This window comes from Ciconia boyciana, chromosome 3, assembly GCF_034638445.1.
Source record: "Ciconia boyciana chromosome 3, ASM3463844v1, whole genome shotgun sequence".
In the NCBI taxonomy this organism is placed as follows: domain Eukaryota; kingdom Metazoa; phylum Chordata; class Aves; order Ciconiiformes; family Ciconiidae; genus Ciconia; species Ciconia boyciana.
Window position 1 is genome coordinate 116246716 of NC_132936.1, and position 16238 is coordinate 116262953.

Sequence of the window (16238 nt, forward strand, 5' to 3'; positions counted from 1 at the left end):
ACAAGTAGGAAACTAATTCATTTACATGGCTAGTTCTTTGTAAGTCACTTTAGTTTCATTATTATAAGATCTAAACTGCAAGAGCGCTTAATGATTAGCTTATAAGTCAGAAACTTGGGATAATTTTCTAGTCAGAACACTGTCATGTTCAACTACTTAATTCATCAATTTCTGCAACCTTTGAGTAAGCTGAAGCATTGACACTTTGGACATACTATTTGATTTTGTGTATCTGGTATTCTTGTTCTGCACTGTCACATTAGTAATACAAGAATATAATTATTCATGTTCAGAGTTACGAATGTATTTTGAAAGCATCTAAAAATGCTATGAAGCTTCAACACAGTTTTTATTAGATAGATGACATTTTGATTCTGGGACGAGGTTTTTTTTTTAATCAGTGTGACAGTAAAGTGATAGCATGGGCTTAGAAAAATCTTTACAAGTTAACAGGTATGGAGTCAGACTGTCTTATCATTTATGTTTCTGCAGTTTTTCTGCATTTAAGGAGCTCTGAAGGTGGTAAATTAGGTAATTGGGCTATAATGTTTAAGATAACCACTTAAAAGAAACTTCAGTTTAGCCTTCAATATAATGAATGAAAAATATGCACGGAGCAGGAGTAGCACAACTGAACTACACATTTGACCATGCACGTACAAAGAAATAATGCTATTACTGTTAAATGGTAAAGGAGGGTTCGCATTAGATGTTGTTATTTTCTTGTAGTGGAACATAGAATAAGACATACCTTCCCACCTCATCTGACACGTTACATTCATGAACCTCAGAAGCAAGAAAAATCAGGGTCACCTTATGATTAATTTTACGTCACCAGACTGTTGTCCTAATTTATTTCCATTTTTTTATTAGATTCGAGAAACAAACTCCCTCTCCACTACCTTCTCTTTTTCCCAGGAGAGATCCTTTTGTAGCTGACATACTACTGTTGCCCTACCCAGTGAGGCTTTTCTATTCAACTTACACAATAAAAATTGCATATCACAGAATGGTTGAGGTTGGAAGGGACTTCTGGGACTTGTATTGTCCAACCACCTGCTCAAGCAGGGTGACACAGAGCAAGCTGCCCAGGACCGTGTCCAGACAGCTTTTGAATATCTCCAAGGACAGAGACTCCACAGCTCCTAAGGGCAACCTGCACCAGTGCTTGTCACCCTCACTGTGACAAAGTGTTTCCTGATGTTCAAATGGTACTTCCTGTCTTTCAGTTTGTCCTCGTGTCCTGTCACTGGGCACCACTGAGAGGAGCCTGGCTCCGTCCTCTTTGCACCCTCCCTTCAGGTATTCATATATATTGATAAGATACCCCTGAGCCTTCTCTTCTCCAGGATAAACAGTCCCAGCTCTCTCAGCCTTTCCTGATATAAGAAATGCTCTAGTCCCTTAATCATCTTCATGGCCCTTTGCTGGACTCTATCCATTATGCCCGTATCTCTCTTGTACTGGGGAGCCCAGAACTGGATGCAGTGCTCCAGGTGTGTCTCACCAGTTCTGAGTATAGAGGGGAAGGATCACCTCCCTCAACCCGCTGGCAACAGTCCTTCTAAAGCAGCCCAGGATGCTGTTGGCCTTTTTTGCTGCAAGGGCACATTGCTGGCTCATGGTCAACTTGGTGGCCACCAGGATCACCCAGGCCCTTTTCTGCCAAGCTGCTTTCCAGCTGTTTGGCCCCCAAGATGTATTGGTGCATGCACTTCCTCCCTGGCTGCAGGACTTTTGCACTTCCCCTTGTTGAACTTCATGAGGTTCCTGTCAGCCCATTTCTCCAGCCTGTCAAGGTCCCTCTGGATGGCAGTACGACCCTCTGGTGTATCAGACACTCCTCCCAGTTTTGTATCAGCAGCAAACTTGCTTGAGGGTACACTCTGCCCCACCGTCCAGATGATTAGTGAAGATGTTGAACACGATTGGGCCCAGTATTGACCCCTGGGGTACACCACTAGTTACTGGCCTCCAGAGTTCATGCCACTGATTACCACCCTCTGGGCCCGGTTGTTCAGCCAGTTTTCTGTCTACCTCACTGTCTGCTCATCCAGCCCGTACTTCATCAGCTTCTCTGTGGGGATCTTACAGGACATAGTGTCAAAAGCCTTGCTGAAGTCAAGACAGATAATATCCACAGCTCTCCATTTTATCACAGAAGGTTATAAGGTTGGTCAAGCGTGACTTCCCCCTGGTGAATCCATGCTGACTACTCCTGATCACCTTCTTGTATGTCATGTGCCTGGAAATGGTTTCTAGGATTAGTTGTTGCATCAGCTTCCCAGGGATATAGGTGAGGCTGACTAGCCTGTAGTTCCCTGGATCCTCCAGTACCTCAGCCTTTTCCATGTCCTGTGTCACCAGGTCCCCTGCCCCATTCCGCAGTGAGCCCACATTTTTCCTCGTCTTCCTTTTGCCACTGTCACTGCTTGCATCTTCTTTTTATGTTTGAGTTTTGCCAGGAGCATCTTGTTCATCCATGCAGGCCTACTGGCATTTTTGCCTGACTTCCTGCTTGTTAGGATGGACCACTCCTGAGCTTAGAGGAGGTGATCCTTGAATATGACCGGCTTTCTTGGGCTCCTCTTCCCTGCAGGGTCTTATTCCACAGGTCTCTTCCAAACAGATCCTTGAAGAGCCAAGGCTGCCTTCAACCTTCACATCCCTAACAAGCCCTTCCTTGTTTGTGAGTATGAGGTCCAGCAGAGCACCTTTCCTTGTTGGCTTCTCTGTCACTTGAGCCAGGAAGTTGTCATCAATGCACTCCAGGTATCTCCTGGATTGCTTATGCCCTTCTGTATTGTTTCTCCTGCATCTGTTGGGGTGGTTGAAGTCCTCCATGAAGACCAGGGCCTGTGAACATGAGGCTCATTCTGTCTGTAGAAGGCCCCATCCACTTGTTCTTCCTGATCAGGTGTCCTTTAGCAGACAGACATGCCCTACAATGTCACTCATATTGGTCTGCTTTTTCATCCTTGCCCATAAGCTCTCAGTTGGCTCATCATCCATCCCCAGAGCAGAGCAGATCTCCACACATTCCAGCTATTTTCTCACGTAAAGGGCAACTCCACCTCCTTGTCTTCCCAACCTGTCCTTTCTAAAGACCCTCTATACCTCCACTGCAGCACTCCATTCATGTTAGCCATCCACCACCTCTGTGATTTCAACAAGACCATAGACCTGCAACTGCACACAGATCTCTAAATTCCTCATGTTTATTCTCCATGCTGCATGCATTAGTGTACAGGTACTTCAGAGAGGCACCTTAGCGTGCTGATTTCCCAGAAAGCACTTTTCCCTTAACAGTGCCTTGCAGACACTTCCTGGCTTACATGCAAATGCTGGAGGTGACCCCACTCAAGCCCTGTTTTGATGATTTTTGCTTTCCCTTTCGTTCACATCACTCCAGACCCTTTGTTTGTTGACCCTGTCTGTCACACCCTCGAGGGCTGCTGATAACTCTCCCTCCTCTGTTATTCCTAGTGTAAAGCCATCCTTACCAGGTCAGCCATTCTACTGGCAAAGATACCTTTGCCCCACTTAGCAAGGTGGATCCCATCTCTCCCAAACACACATTGATCCTCAAACAAGGTCCCATTGTCAGAAACCAAAACCCTGTTGCCGACACCACCTCCACAACCAATTTTTGACCTGCATTATCAGTGCCCTTCCCCTTACACCCTTTTTCTTTCTTGGCAGAGTTGAGGAGAACACTGCCTGGGCCCCCATGCCCCTGACTATCGCCCCCAGAGCTCTGTAGTTGCTTTTGATACTCTCCAGCTTGCTCCTGGCAGTATCATTAGTGCCCTCATGGAAGAACAGCAAGGGGCAATAGAGGGTTGGACAAGCTTCAGCAGTCTCTCCACAACATCTGGGATCCAGGCCCCTGGCAAGCAGCAAACTTCTGTAGATGACAGGTCAGGTCAGTAGATGGGTGCCTCTTCCCCACAGCAGGGAGTTGCCCATTGTGATCAGTCACTGCTTCCTCCCAGTGGTCTTGCATTGTTCAGGGTCAGTTGGCCCAGATGCTTTGCTTGAAAAGACATCGGACTTCTCCTCATCCTTGAGGGCAGTGAACCTGTTTCATAGTGGCAAGCCTTTAGGTGGAGCTGGAGCCCTCCTCTTGGTGCTAGAAGTCGCTAGCTTCCATTGTTCACCTTCCCCAGAGGCTGCACTTGCCATTCTACTGGACTCTGCTTGTGTCCACACTGCTGGTGGGGTCTAGGCCTCTTAAAGCTGTTTTAACACCAATGAGCAACATTTCACACATATGAACACCATATGGAAAAACATATATAGTGTGCATTTTGTTCTAGGCTTCAAATGTGCTGCAGCAGGATAATTCTGTTGATCTCTGGGGGGTATTTTGTGGTCCATTATAATCCCCAGATCCTTTTTCTGTTGCTGTTTAGTCAGTCTCCTCTATTTTGTACTTGTGCTTTTGATTTCTCAGCAAAGCACTCTGCATATGTCTTTGTTGAATTTTGGTGTTTTGGTTTCAAACTGTGTCTCCAGTTTGTCAGACCTGCATTGACTTTTCCTTCTGACCACCCATACGCTTGCAGCCTTTCCCAAGATGATGTCCTCAACCCATTTTTTTCAATCTCTGTTCTTCCATCCAAGTTGTTAATGAAGATACTTGCAGGTAGTAAAGCCATAACAAATCCACAGCAGGATCCTATCTGGAAAATGCTCTTGGCCTGACAGCAGACTGCTGGTAATGGGGATGCATACTTTAATTATGATTTTGCTTGGCTCTTATTTCCTTCTTTTTTTTGTGAGAGTATCTTGCCAAACTGTGTCAGAATACAAGTCCAGTTCTGTCACACTAGCACCTTAGCCTTGGTAGCTTGTTGCTGCTAGTTTTGGCCAGTGCTTTGCCTTGTCTGAGTATCTTGCTAGCCTTTTCAGTTACACAACACATTCACGTATATGCAAATATTGTCCAAAAACCGGGAAACACTTTTCCACTTAATTAATATTTTCCCTGTTTTATAACTGATGGAACTAGACTGTGCATTTCCTGAAACAGGTTTGATGTTGTCTAAGAAAAAATTGTGCGTATGTCCAATGTGCTCTGGGCAGCAGGCATCATTGGCCTTATTAAGAAGTGTAACGATAGATCAGTGTGTAAAATTTTCTAGATCAATTGTATATATATGTGTGTGTGAGAGAGAGAGAGACTTCATTATGTGCTCTTGACCTGAAAACAAGCTGTAACATTATATGTCTATGCAAAATTGAGTTTTTAGGGATGGTATAGATAAAGCTCTTGCTGATTTTACCTTAGTCCCTAGCAGGCTTTTGTGTTAAACTCTAAGGGAAGGATTCATAGCAGCAGCAGGAGCTGTCTGTAATTTTAGAACAATTAAATGACTTGTGGACATACTAGAGAACACAATTTAACTTGAGGCAGGCTCTGGGCTTCGTATCTGCCACCATTCCAGATCACTCCTGTTTCTAACGCGTGCCAGCGGGATGGAAACTACTGGGGGTATTGCTTGCTTGTGCTGCAGAATATGCAACCTTTTGGAGTGTGGACAGTTCTTAATCTTCATCTCTGACTTGATTTTACAGTTAAAGTAGTCATGAGACTACTCTGCTAGCCACATTGATACATCTCTAAGTAGTGTAAATTAGTTCGTAATGTGAATTAATAAGGGGAAATGCAAAAACAGTTTGTCAAATACACTTATGTGGCTGTGAAGCCCAGCACTGATACCCTGTAGCTGTAATTAATAGGTATAAGAAATTATTCATAGTTTTCACATTTAGACCATGGCGTATGTAGACTGTCTTCACTTAAAGTATAAAAGATTCCTTCTGTTTTCTGATGGCATTACAGCTGTACAGTTATGTATGCTGAAGCCTGTCGCTTTGCATAATTACAGCTGGAAGTTTATTTCCAGTTCCTGTCCAGAGGACTCAGGCAGCTATCTAAACAAATGATCGCAACAAAGCCTAATGTTTTAGTACAAAAGGTAAAGTTACTGTTATACTTAAATGTTCCTTTCTTGAATTTATTCCTAATACCTGCAAAGAGGAGAAAAACCCCATCACATAGTCAGGATTACATATTAGACAAGTGAAAATCCAAGTTAAAAAAGTAATGTAGTGTGAACATGTGAATGTGAACTTAACTCAGAGTAGTCCTTTAGTGTGGATTTAAAGTGGTTGTTCTATTTCTAAACTCTTGTTAGTAGCTACCCAGAAAATCTAATGTAGATTGCCCATAACAGCTTGTGTTAGTTTATAGGAAGGACACATTTTAAATAGTTCTTCTGGTTACCTTTATATATTTTTCTGTGTGAGAAAATTTCTTACATTTAAATGACCCTGTTCTCTTATATAATAGGCCTCATTGAATTAAACCACAGTAAGGCAGTGTGAGTGCCACACACAAGTTAAAAACGTCTGAGCACAGCTTTGTCTCCACAGCTGGAGTTTGCAGTTGGAATCCTTTCCTTTTGTGTTTGGAATAAATTTTGTTCAGTGACTGATGGACTAGTGTGCTGGCTTCTGAGTTTCATGTATTAACAATCTGCAGAAACCTGATTGAGATGAGATGGGAGAAAAGCAACAATAAAAACACCAGAAATTAAATGCTGAAAATGCAACTGTGACAAACAGCCTTTCAGAGGTCATTCACATATAATTATGTCTAAAACTTGACTTTGTCTTGTAGCACAGAAAACAGTATTTTCTCAAATGGCAGAACAAATGGCTTTGGATGGTTATAGGTTCTTTTCTAATTAGAAGTTAAAAGAAAAAGGGACATATTGGCACAATAAAACATGCAGCACTGGAATAGATTTTTTTTTTTTCCTCATTTACTCAGCAGTAAGACTGTCCTACAGAGTGGACTAATCAATAACCTGGGTTTTCAGCTTTTAAGTAAGATACATTAGAACTATCACAAACCAATTTTTAAAGATTAATAGAGCTAGGCCACATGAAACAAATCTCTCTGGGGAGTGAGAGGGCAAAATTCGACTCCTTGAAAAATAACTCCTTCATTAAAATCTGGCAAGTCTAAGAAACCATTTGCAATTAATGCTAATGTACTATAAGTATGCGTTGGAGCTAATACAACACTCTATGATGGAGATGGATGCAGATAACATGCAAACGTCTGTTGTGTTTGTGGATTTTGAAATATGTTTGTCTCTCCTCCCCACTCACCTACAAATTTCAAGTTGTACAAGCTTTTGTAATTTGGCCTGTGGTTTCCACAGACACACACAAACTTTTTTCGATGATCTTTGAACAGTATGTTGAAAGCAAATGAGTGTCACAACACTCATTTGTTCTTTAAGCTTGATTAAAATAATTGTTTTTACTAGAAATATAGAGAGTATTTTACTGTCTTTCCAATGTAGTTTTAGCTCTGAGGAGTCTGTTACCTCCTTTATTTCCATTCCGTCCTTCACATTGTGCCACTAATGTAATAACGAAGTGTAATTCATGCCAGTTGCTGGGCCAGGAGGAAGGAAGTGATGTCTCTGCGCAGTACCTTGATAATCTGTGCTGTCTTACTCTCTTGGTATTGCATAGCATTCTGCTAGCTTTTGTAATCTGAAGAGGACAAGCATAATTTTTTTGTGGCTGGTGGTTAGTGGTTGTTATATTTTGCATAGACTGTGAAGCTGGTGAATTGCTGTTGCTGAGTCAGGAGGCAAGTAACAGGTTCACATTTTGGATATCAACTGCAAAGTGTGAATTTGGTATAGGTGGGTGCAGTGGTGCCTACCTCAGTTTGCAGGCACCTTCAGTCCCAGTTTCACTGCTCAAAGCTTTGCCTACCAAGAGCTGAATAAAATAAAAATGTGGTAGGTTTTATTTGGCTACCCTAAGGCCTGTGAGCAGCAAGAGACACCAGTGCCAGTGGGCACTCACCCTCTTTCCCAGCAGCTCTGCGTTTAGACCAGACTTTTCTGTTGGAGCATTATTGCCCACAGACTTACTTGGACTTCCCTTTTCCTTCCCTCCCAAATTTCTCTGCCTGCTCTGTGTCTGATAGAGGTCTTGAACACAATCTCAGGCTTTAGGAAGGTACTGTAGGCCTCTCATCCAGCAGCAATCTCCCTGGAAGTGAGAGACACTGACATTGCTTCTACTGCAGGTTCCTTCTGGAAGGAAGCCCAAAGGACAGCAGTGCTTGACCATACCAGTTATTTTGAGCAGTAACTTCACCATAGGAGACCAGTTTAAATGCCTCCATCATGTATATGAACCAGGACTTTAAAGTCAGATTTACCATCATTAGGAGTTACTGAAGCTGTCATTCAGCAGTTGGTCATGTAAAATTGCAAAGAAAGCAGTTTTGAAGCTATGTAGGTATTGCTTTTTATAAGAGACAGTCTTGGTTGGGGTCCAGTTACATTTAGATCCTCTCCCCTTGTAATGGCTTCTTTTTAATACTCTTTTAAGTAAACTTGTTGCCTTGCTTCTCTGCTGCTATTATCATTATTATTATTATTATTGTTGTTGTTGTTGTTAGTTTTGGGAAGTACTTGACTGTTATTTTTCTGCTGAGTGTGAGAAAGAAATTGCCTTTTGTTTGGTTAATGTTCCCAGGGTGGTGGGTTATGTTTGTGGAAGAGTCTTCTAAAGCTGCCAATGGTACTTAGTATTCTAAAGAATACTACCCAAACCTGTGGCATTAAACAATTCTTCAGGTTGCATTTTTATGGTTTTATGTTTTGAGATTATAGGTGGTGACGTTTTCATTTGGTTTTGCAATATGTTAAGTAAAGTATATTTAGTATTTAAAAAAACATGATCTTTATGTTAGCATGGCTGAAAAGACTGGGAATAATGGTCTTCCCGGAATGGTTTTGCCATTTTTAAGATATAATGTCTTCTAACATGCTAGGTAATAAAAATAATTAAGAAGAGGTCTTAGTTCTCTCTTCTTCCTTAGCTAAGTTGTATGCTTACAAATAATCACATAATGCTAATTTATAATTTTTTTTCCCCAGGGTATGGTCTTCGTTGCCACCGAGCTATCATCACCATCTGCAAACTAATTGGCATTAAAGACATGTACGCCAAGGTTTCTGGATCCAAAAACTTGATTAACATTACCAGAGCTCTCTTTAAAGGCTTGACACAACAGGTAGATTGCACTCTAGTGGTTTTAGGTCAAGGGACAGAATGGGTTTGATACTGTAATAGTTTGTGGTCAAACAGTTTGTATTCTAGGCTTAAAATGAAGTAATTTTCCAAAGATCAATGTGGGTAATTCCTCAGCAGTTGTATGAAGTTGTCCAGTCAGAAACAGCTGTATGTAACTCTACCTGTTCCACAGCCAAGTGCCTCCAGGGGACATCTGAATTTCTGGGCATTCATTTGTAGTATTTTTGGTGACATTTGAAAAATCATGGGCAGAGGAAGTTGTGGCCCAGCTTTGGTTGCTGCTACTTGTTTGTCTGCATTCTAAGTTTTCATTGCCTAAGGACCAAATGTCACAGCTGCTTCTATTGCTAGTATAATTAAGATCTCTGAAATAAGTCAGGGGGGTGTTATCATTTCCTCTAATTCAAAGTGCTCACAACGGAGATGTCTCTGTCTGAGCCAGCTGTCTGTAGTTGATGGAAAGATCCAACATGTAGCATTTCATCTGACTTCTTTGAACACCAGCTTTAGGATGAGTCAGTCCTTTGGAAATTCATGATTACCTCATTTGGTCATAGAGTCTGGGTAGCTGCCAGGATTTAGCTGCTTACATTCCCAGTATAGCCCTGCAAAGCTATAGTTGTCAAATCTGTCACCCCACCCTAGCCAACTTTTTCAGTTTAGCCTCAGGAAGGGAGGGTGTTATGATCCTCTTTGCCTAATGAGATAGTTACAGATGCTTATCAGTATCTGAAGTTAATCAGAGTTGAGGAAGTCTGTCATATATTTTCAATGCATCATCTCTGAGAAGTCTTCCACAGAATGAATAGAAGAATAGAAGAAGGGCCTGCTGTATAGATTATTGCTTTGAGAGATGTGCACTTGATATATTTTCTTGACTGCCCTGAATGGGAAAAATTTCCTGTTCCCAGTAGACATTTATTCTGTAAAATCTGAGTGTTAACAAAACAACTTTTATGCAAGGAAGAGGTATAGTTGAAAATAATGTTAAATTCATATCATTATATTAGCTAATATTACCTGTCAGGGCAATAATAAGCACTTTACTGTTGTCAAAGCAAAATTTATATTCATATAAAGACATAAAAACATTACTGCACGTTACTAACATGCCAACGTGCATCCTTATTAGTAGGATGGGCCTCTTCTGGACAGATCCTGTCTAGAAGCAAGTTCCTCTAGGATGACATTATAATGCTAGTATATCTGCAATCTAGCTACCTGAATTCCTGCTGCTTATGCAGTTAGCTCGTTTGAAACCCATGAGGATGAGCCTGACGAGTCATTTAATTTACGCAGTGTTTAAATTGTTTATTAGTAAATTACTTTTTTTTCCTACCTCATATACCATGTAGAGTTTGACCTGAAGTAAACCAACAGGCATGATTGCTTTGATTATCTTTTCTCTTTCCTACTCCCAGGAGACTCACCAACAGTTAGCAAACCAGAAGAGCCTCTATGTAGTGGAGTTCCGGGAGGAGCAGGGTCCTCTGCCCATCGTCGTGGCACTGCCTGAGGGGGCTGTCTGCGAGCATCCCGAGCCTGAAGATGAGGTTCCAGACACAAAGCTGGAATGGAGTGAGGTGAAAGAAGCTCAGGGAATGAAGAAATCTCCCTGGGCGAATGTCAGACGGACAGTATGGTAAAAACTTCAGTCCCTCTGTCTCTTCTGCTCAGAGATGCAACTGGGAAAGACCAGCCCAAATGGACAGGTTGTCTAGGCTTACATTTCAGAGGGCACCAGTAGCTCTCTCATGCCATTCATATTGCTGCTCCCATTGCTACCATTCAGTAACACTGTTTGCTTTCCCACAATTCTTCTGACCACTGTTTGACTAGGGACATTCAGGTGGAAACAGCCAGTGAACATAACTTTGACTTCAAGCATGTGTTTACTCGATTCCTGAAGATGATGTTTAATCAACAGACCCCATGTTTCTTTCACAAGCTCTTGGGAAACTACTGAAAAGATAAGATTGTGAAAGCAATAAAGAATCCTCAGAATTAGTTCAGTATGGGTTTGCTGGGGTCTTTTTTGCAAAATGCCAATGTCTGGAAGATCTTGAAGCAAGCAGCAGTAGTGGGAGTTAATGTGTGCACTGTCTATCTCCCTCCCTAGGCTCACTCACTATGGTGGGGGAACTGTGAAGTCAGAAAGTAGAAGTTGTGTATCTTGGGGGGGGGGGGCAAGGTGATGGTGGGCAACAGCTAGAGTTGTGCAAACACTATTCATGCAAGTTGGGGAGTTCCCCAAATGATGCAGAGCCCAAATATCTGAGGACAGCCACCCCACAGTCTCCTGTGGGATGTTGCAGTGTTTTGACTGGTGTTGGAAGTCCAGTCCAAAACCTGCAATACAGCCTTTCTTACGGTATGCTCCTCTGCACGTGTGCTGGGATAATACCTAACTTCATTTCCTGCCAATTTGGTACAATTGAGCACATTAGAGTCTTGGACCCTACCCAGAACTCAGAAAGTGCTACAGCTGTCAGAGGATTAAAGAAGAAAGAGAAAGTCCATGATACACACCAGCCTCTGACTGGAGATGGAGTAAACCCCTTCATGTAGCAGATCTTCAACTGAACCACACAGAGGTACGTACTAGATGCGAGATTAACTCACTGCTTGGAGAATCCATCACGCAAGTCCCACCAGAAGATAAACAGACTCTGCATCCACATGCTCTACCTGGCAACTCCATGTTTTTGTCTTGGACATGGCAAAAGAAACAGTGGAACTGAACCAAAACAATGTTTTATCACAAAGTATTAGAGCAATCCAGGCTATAAAACAAATCAGGAGTTAACTTCTGTGCCTCCCAGTCTGTGAGTGCTTGTTGTGGCATTTCTCTGTGTGCTAAAAGGTGCTTGTACCACCTGTTTTGTTAGTACAGGAGAAGATACCTTAGAAATACTTCAAGACCAGCCTGGGAATTTACATTTGAAGTTCTGATGTTAAAGACATTTCAGAGCAATATTTTGCATTGATTTCAATGCAGGTTTCTAAAGACAGCAGTCACGTGTATACAAACAGGCATGGTGAATTTAATTGAGTTGTATCTCACTCTGGTAATGAAGATTCTAATTCAAAGGCCATGCCTGCTGAGCAGTTGGCTGAAGGCTTTATTCCTGTTTGCCAGCTCAATCTAAATCCACCTTCAATAGGATTGCAAAGTGTTCAGTTTGCAAACTTTCTTGTAAGCAGCATATTAAACTACTGTTCGAGAATGCATGCTCACATTTAGCTTGCATCTTACTGTTGAGCAAAATCAAGAATGAATAAACCTGGGCTAAAGGAATCAAACCTTGCTGCATTTAGATGACCTTCAGTTTGCCTCTGTCCTTGCAGAAACAGTGAGCTGAAGTGAGTTGGCGCTGCCACTGACCCAAAACAGCCTCCTCTTGGGTAGTAGAGAGCCTAAAGTGACTAATTGTATCAGCTGTTTGTCATTTGCTTCCCTGTGTTGCAGTGAGCAGATGGATCATGCCAGCATTTTCTCTCTTCTCAGAATCAGGAATAAGGTGCGTGTCAGTAGCAGGTGATTGCATCTACACTTGGAGATCTCCTGCTGCTTCCTTGCACTTCTTGCATTTCCTCACCCAACACATATGGAGAAGCCACCCATATTCTGGCCTAAGAATGGTGATGGTGCCACAGAAGATCATACAAGGCCACTGCTGCACAAAAATTGGGTATGTGGTTGATCTCAAGGTCTCCAGCAATGCCCCATCTGTGTAGTGGGATGAGATGGCAGAATTGGGCAGGCCTTTGTGTGATCTTGGGAAGGGCTGAAGAAAGACAAGCTGTAGGGACAGGTCCTTAGCTAGCAGCACCGAAAGCAGAGCAAGTTGTAAAGTCCATCTCTCCCCAGCTGACCTGGACCTGAACACTGTTCCTTGTGCAACCCAAACAGATCTCACGCCACATTTTCCCGGCTTGTGAGGTGCATAGGTCATCACTTGGCACAAGGGTCCCAGCCTGTCTTTTGTGAGTAGAGATCTGCAAACAGACATCTCCCTTGAACCCTTCTTGGTCACTCAGTAATTTATATTCTCAGTGTTAGTGCAGGGTAAAACAACACATCGTTCTCAGTGGATCTTTTCTCCATCAGCCGAAGCACTGGGAAGCGTCTGATTTCTGGCTGGTGCCTCCAAGAGCATCCACACAAGTCTTGCAGGTCCACCTTGTGTGCTAGTAGAAATGAGGAGCTGCAAGGTAAGGAAGTGGTAGGATGAATGTCATTTGCCTTTTCAGAAGTTAAAGAAAGTAATGTAGTAACCACCAATCTCCCTCTTTCCCTGAGGTGTGCACACTAGCTATACTTGCATCTGCTCCCATGAGGGAACAGGACTCCTCTGCCTTGCCTCTGCTCTCTGGAGGAGGTTTAGAGCTCTTCTCAGACCCACAGGAGAATAACTCATGTTTGAGCATTTCCATGAATCAGGAATAAGGCATTTCCGTCCCTGTCCTCAAAGCAAATGGGGTTTCAGTGCTTGATTCTGTAAGCACAAGCGAGACGAAGGAGCTGGAGGGGGCCGTGGTCTTGGTGCAAAGATCAGAAGTGGGGAATGGACCATAGCTGAGTCAGGAGAGGGGGAGGCAGACTGAGCTGGCCATGAATCAGGCTCTGCCACAGACCCATCTGGAGCTTTGATCCCTCCATAGAAGTAATCTTTTGTGGTTTTCCCATTTTCACAAGTTTGGTCATATTAATATAGATGCTTGTATAGATGTTTTACCCAGCATTCAGTTTGCTCATCACTCACAGATAAAGCTGTCTGTAAAATAAGAAACATCAGAAACTCCTGCATTGTCCATGGAGCTGGCCATAATCTTCTATTAAGTTTCTTTGCTTTCAGACAAAGCAAATTCTTCTGCAATTCAAGAGAAGATGGAAGTGCTTCTAACTCATTGCATCACTGGAGCCAAGGTATCCAATATACAAATATTTGGGGACCAGCTAACATTGTTAAGAAGCTATTTAATTAAGCAAGAGCAACCAAGATTACAATCTGGGCATAGTTAATGAATGATATGTCTGTAATCTTGCTTTTATCACAGGAGCTGAGGTTTTGACTGCCTTCAAGTGGATAGTTTGTTTTAACTAAAGTCTAATTACCTGCTCTCTAGAGTAGATGCCTGCAGACCTTGTTTTGCTGAGGAAGCCGGAGGAGAAGAGCGGAGATGGAAACTCCAGTTACACTACCAGTTGAAAGCTGGTGGTGGATATGCAGATGCAATAGGCCTACTGGTTTCAACAGTGTGATGGGACTTGTAAGTGCTCTGAAAAAAGGGCTGATTTGTGGCTTTCTAAATGGGCTGCTCCATTTAGCTACATCTGCAAGGGATGGAGAGGATGAATGAAATGGCATGAGGAGGATGCTGTTGGAGATCAGGTGCCAGTCTGGGGGGATCTGGAAATGTCTGAGCAAATGCAGAGCCTGGGATGGAGCAGCCCCATATATTGGACCAGGCTGGGAGCAGCTATGCAGGCAAGAACTGCAGGTGCCTTGTGTTCAACAAACTACAAGGGCCAACCATGTGCAAGCAGCACTCAGCAGAGCTAGCTGTCTCACATTCTGGGGAGCCATGCTAACATGCAATTTAACCCAGACAAGTATCTCCACGGGAGAAGGATCAAGCCTGTTGTGTTCATCATGCCCAATGTTTCCGGTGGGGTGACAGTGAATTCTCAGCCCAATGCTATCTCCGGGGTCTCTGTGGGGATGAGACCTGGTGCACATATGGTAGGTGGTTTGTAGGTCCTGGGAGATTCTCTGAGGTCTGGGCAGCATCTTTCCCTTCAGAAGCATTGAGACATGCTATTTTCCAGGCAGCTACCTTGGGCTGCCCAGCTTCCAGGGCATATGTGGGGCTTCACGGCTGTATTGAGACAATAGGAGGGCTGGGCATGATGGGCAATGGAGACCTCAGGGTGATTTTTTCATTTTCATTTTCTCTTTTTTTTCTCTTCTTTCCACCATGCAGGGAACATGCATGTTGCTGCAACTCACCTGGCACCTGACAGGTACAATTCAGCAGCCTGGTGCAACAAAGCCATACCTCACTGTGTCACTGTCCTACGCTGGGGCCCAGCAGCCCTCTGCCAAACAGGGACACCTCATTCACCTGCAAGCTGTTCAGCTGCATGGGATTGAAGTTGGGGCCACACTGGGAGGGTTTCAAAGTTGCAGCACTGCTTTGTATCAATTAATTTGGATGCTCTTGACCCTGTGATGGCCCTTTTCTCTGCCCAGTCCTCCCCAGGCAAAGACTTGGCCCAGGGTTACACTGAGGCCACAGGGCCTCCCTTCCAATGCCACGTCCACAACCTTGTCTCAGCCCACTCCCTAGCTGCACTGGGGCTGATGAGCACTCCCATGCCAGCAGCACCTGGCTGGTTTTTTCCAGTGCTGTTTTACAGCAAAGTTATGCTAATGCTGGGGGGGAGGTATCTCAGCAAACCAGGTGGGGCCAGAAGGAAAGGGACAAGCAGGTGAACTAGTGCAGACTGGTGTAAACTGGTGTGTGGCAGGGAAGGGAGAAGCAAAGGGCAAAGCAAGGCAGAAAGAACTGGGGAGGAGGGATGGGAGCCCTGCCAAGACATAGGCTGCAAACGTGACAGCCACAAGACATAGGAACATGGATGTGAGGGGACAGACAGCACGGCTTGGCGCAGAGGCGCTGGCCACACCTGGGTGCAGAAGGAGGACAGAGATACCGCATCCCAGGGTCCAGGGTATGACCACAAATGTCTGCCTTTGTAAACAAACCCAAACAGAAAGGTGTCTTTTGTGTTTTAATGCTAAATTCAGGGGCATTAATAGAAGCAGGGCAAATCTGGGCACCAAACCCTGCCCCCCCCCCCCCCCCCCGATGACGTGATGTTGAAACCAGTTTCAACAGGTGCATATTAAACCTTTAGAACCAAGTGCCATTGTCCAAAGTGGCTGTGAGTTCCCTCCCTGCTCCAAAAAGGGGTTTCTTTTTCCACCTCTGTTGCAATCAGCTTGCTTTTGTCACACTAACACAAGCAAAACAGGTCAGGCTGGTTTTCAGCAAGAAAAAAACAAGAAAAAAAAATCAAATGTTTTCCT

At 43.6% G+C, this 16238-nt stretch overlaps 1 protein-coding gene across 1 annotated transcript in view; it reads left to right on the top strand.

The window, feature by feature from the left end:
* The window catches only part of MRPS5 (mitochondrial ribosomal protein S5), a 92593-nt gene extending 81460 nt beyond the window's left edge, over positions 1–11133 (top strand). Inside the window, exons 10-11 of the mRNA XM_072857275.1 lie at positions 8985–9121; positions 10563–11133. Coding sequence (XP_072713376.1) covers positions 8985–9121; positions 10563–10787 — 362 coding nt within the window. The 3' untranslated portion in view covers positions 10788–11133. The remainder of the gene's footprint in view (positions 1–8984; positions 9122–10562) is intronic.
* The last annotated feature ends 5105 nt before the right edge of the window (positions 11134–16238 follow it).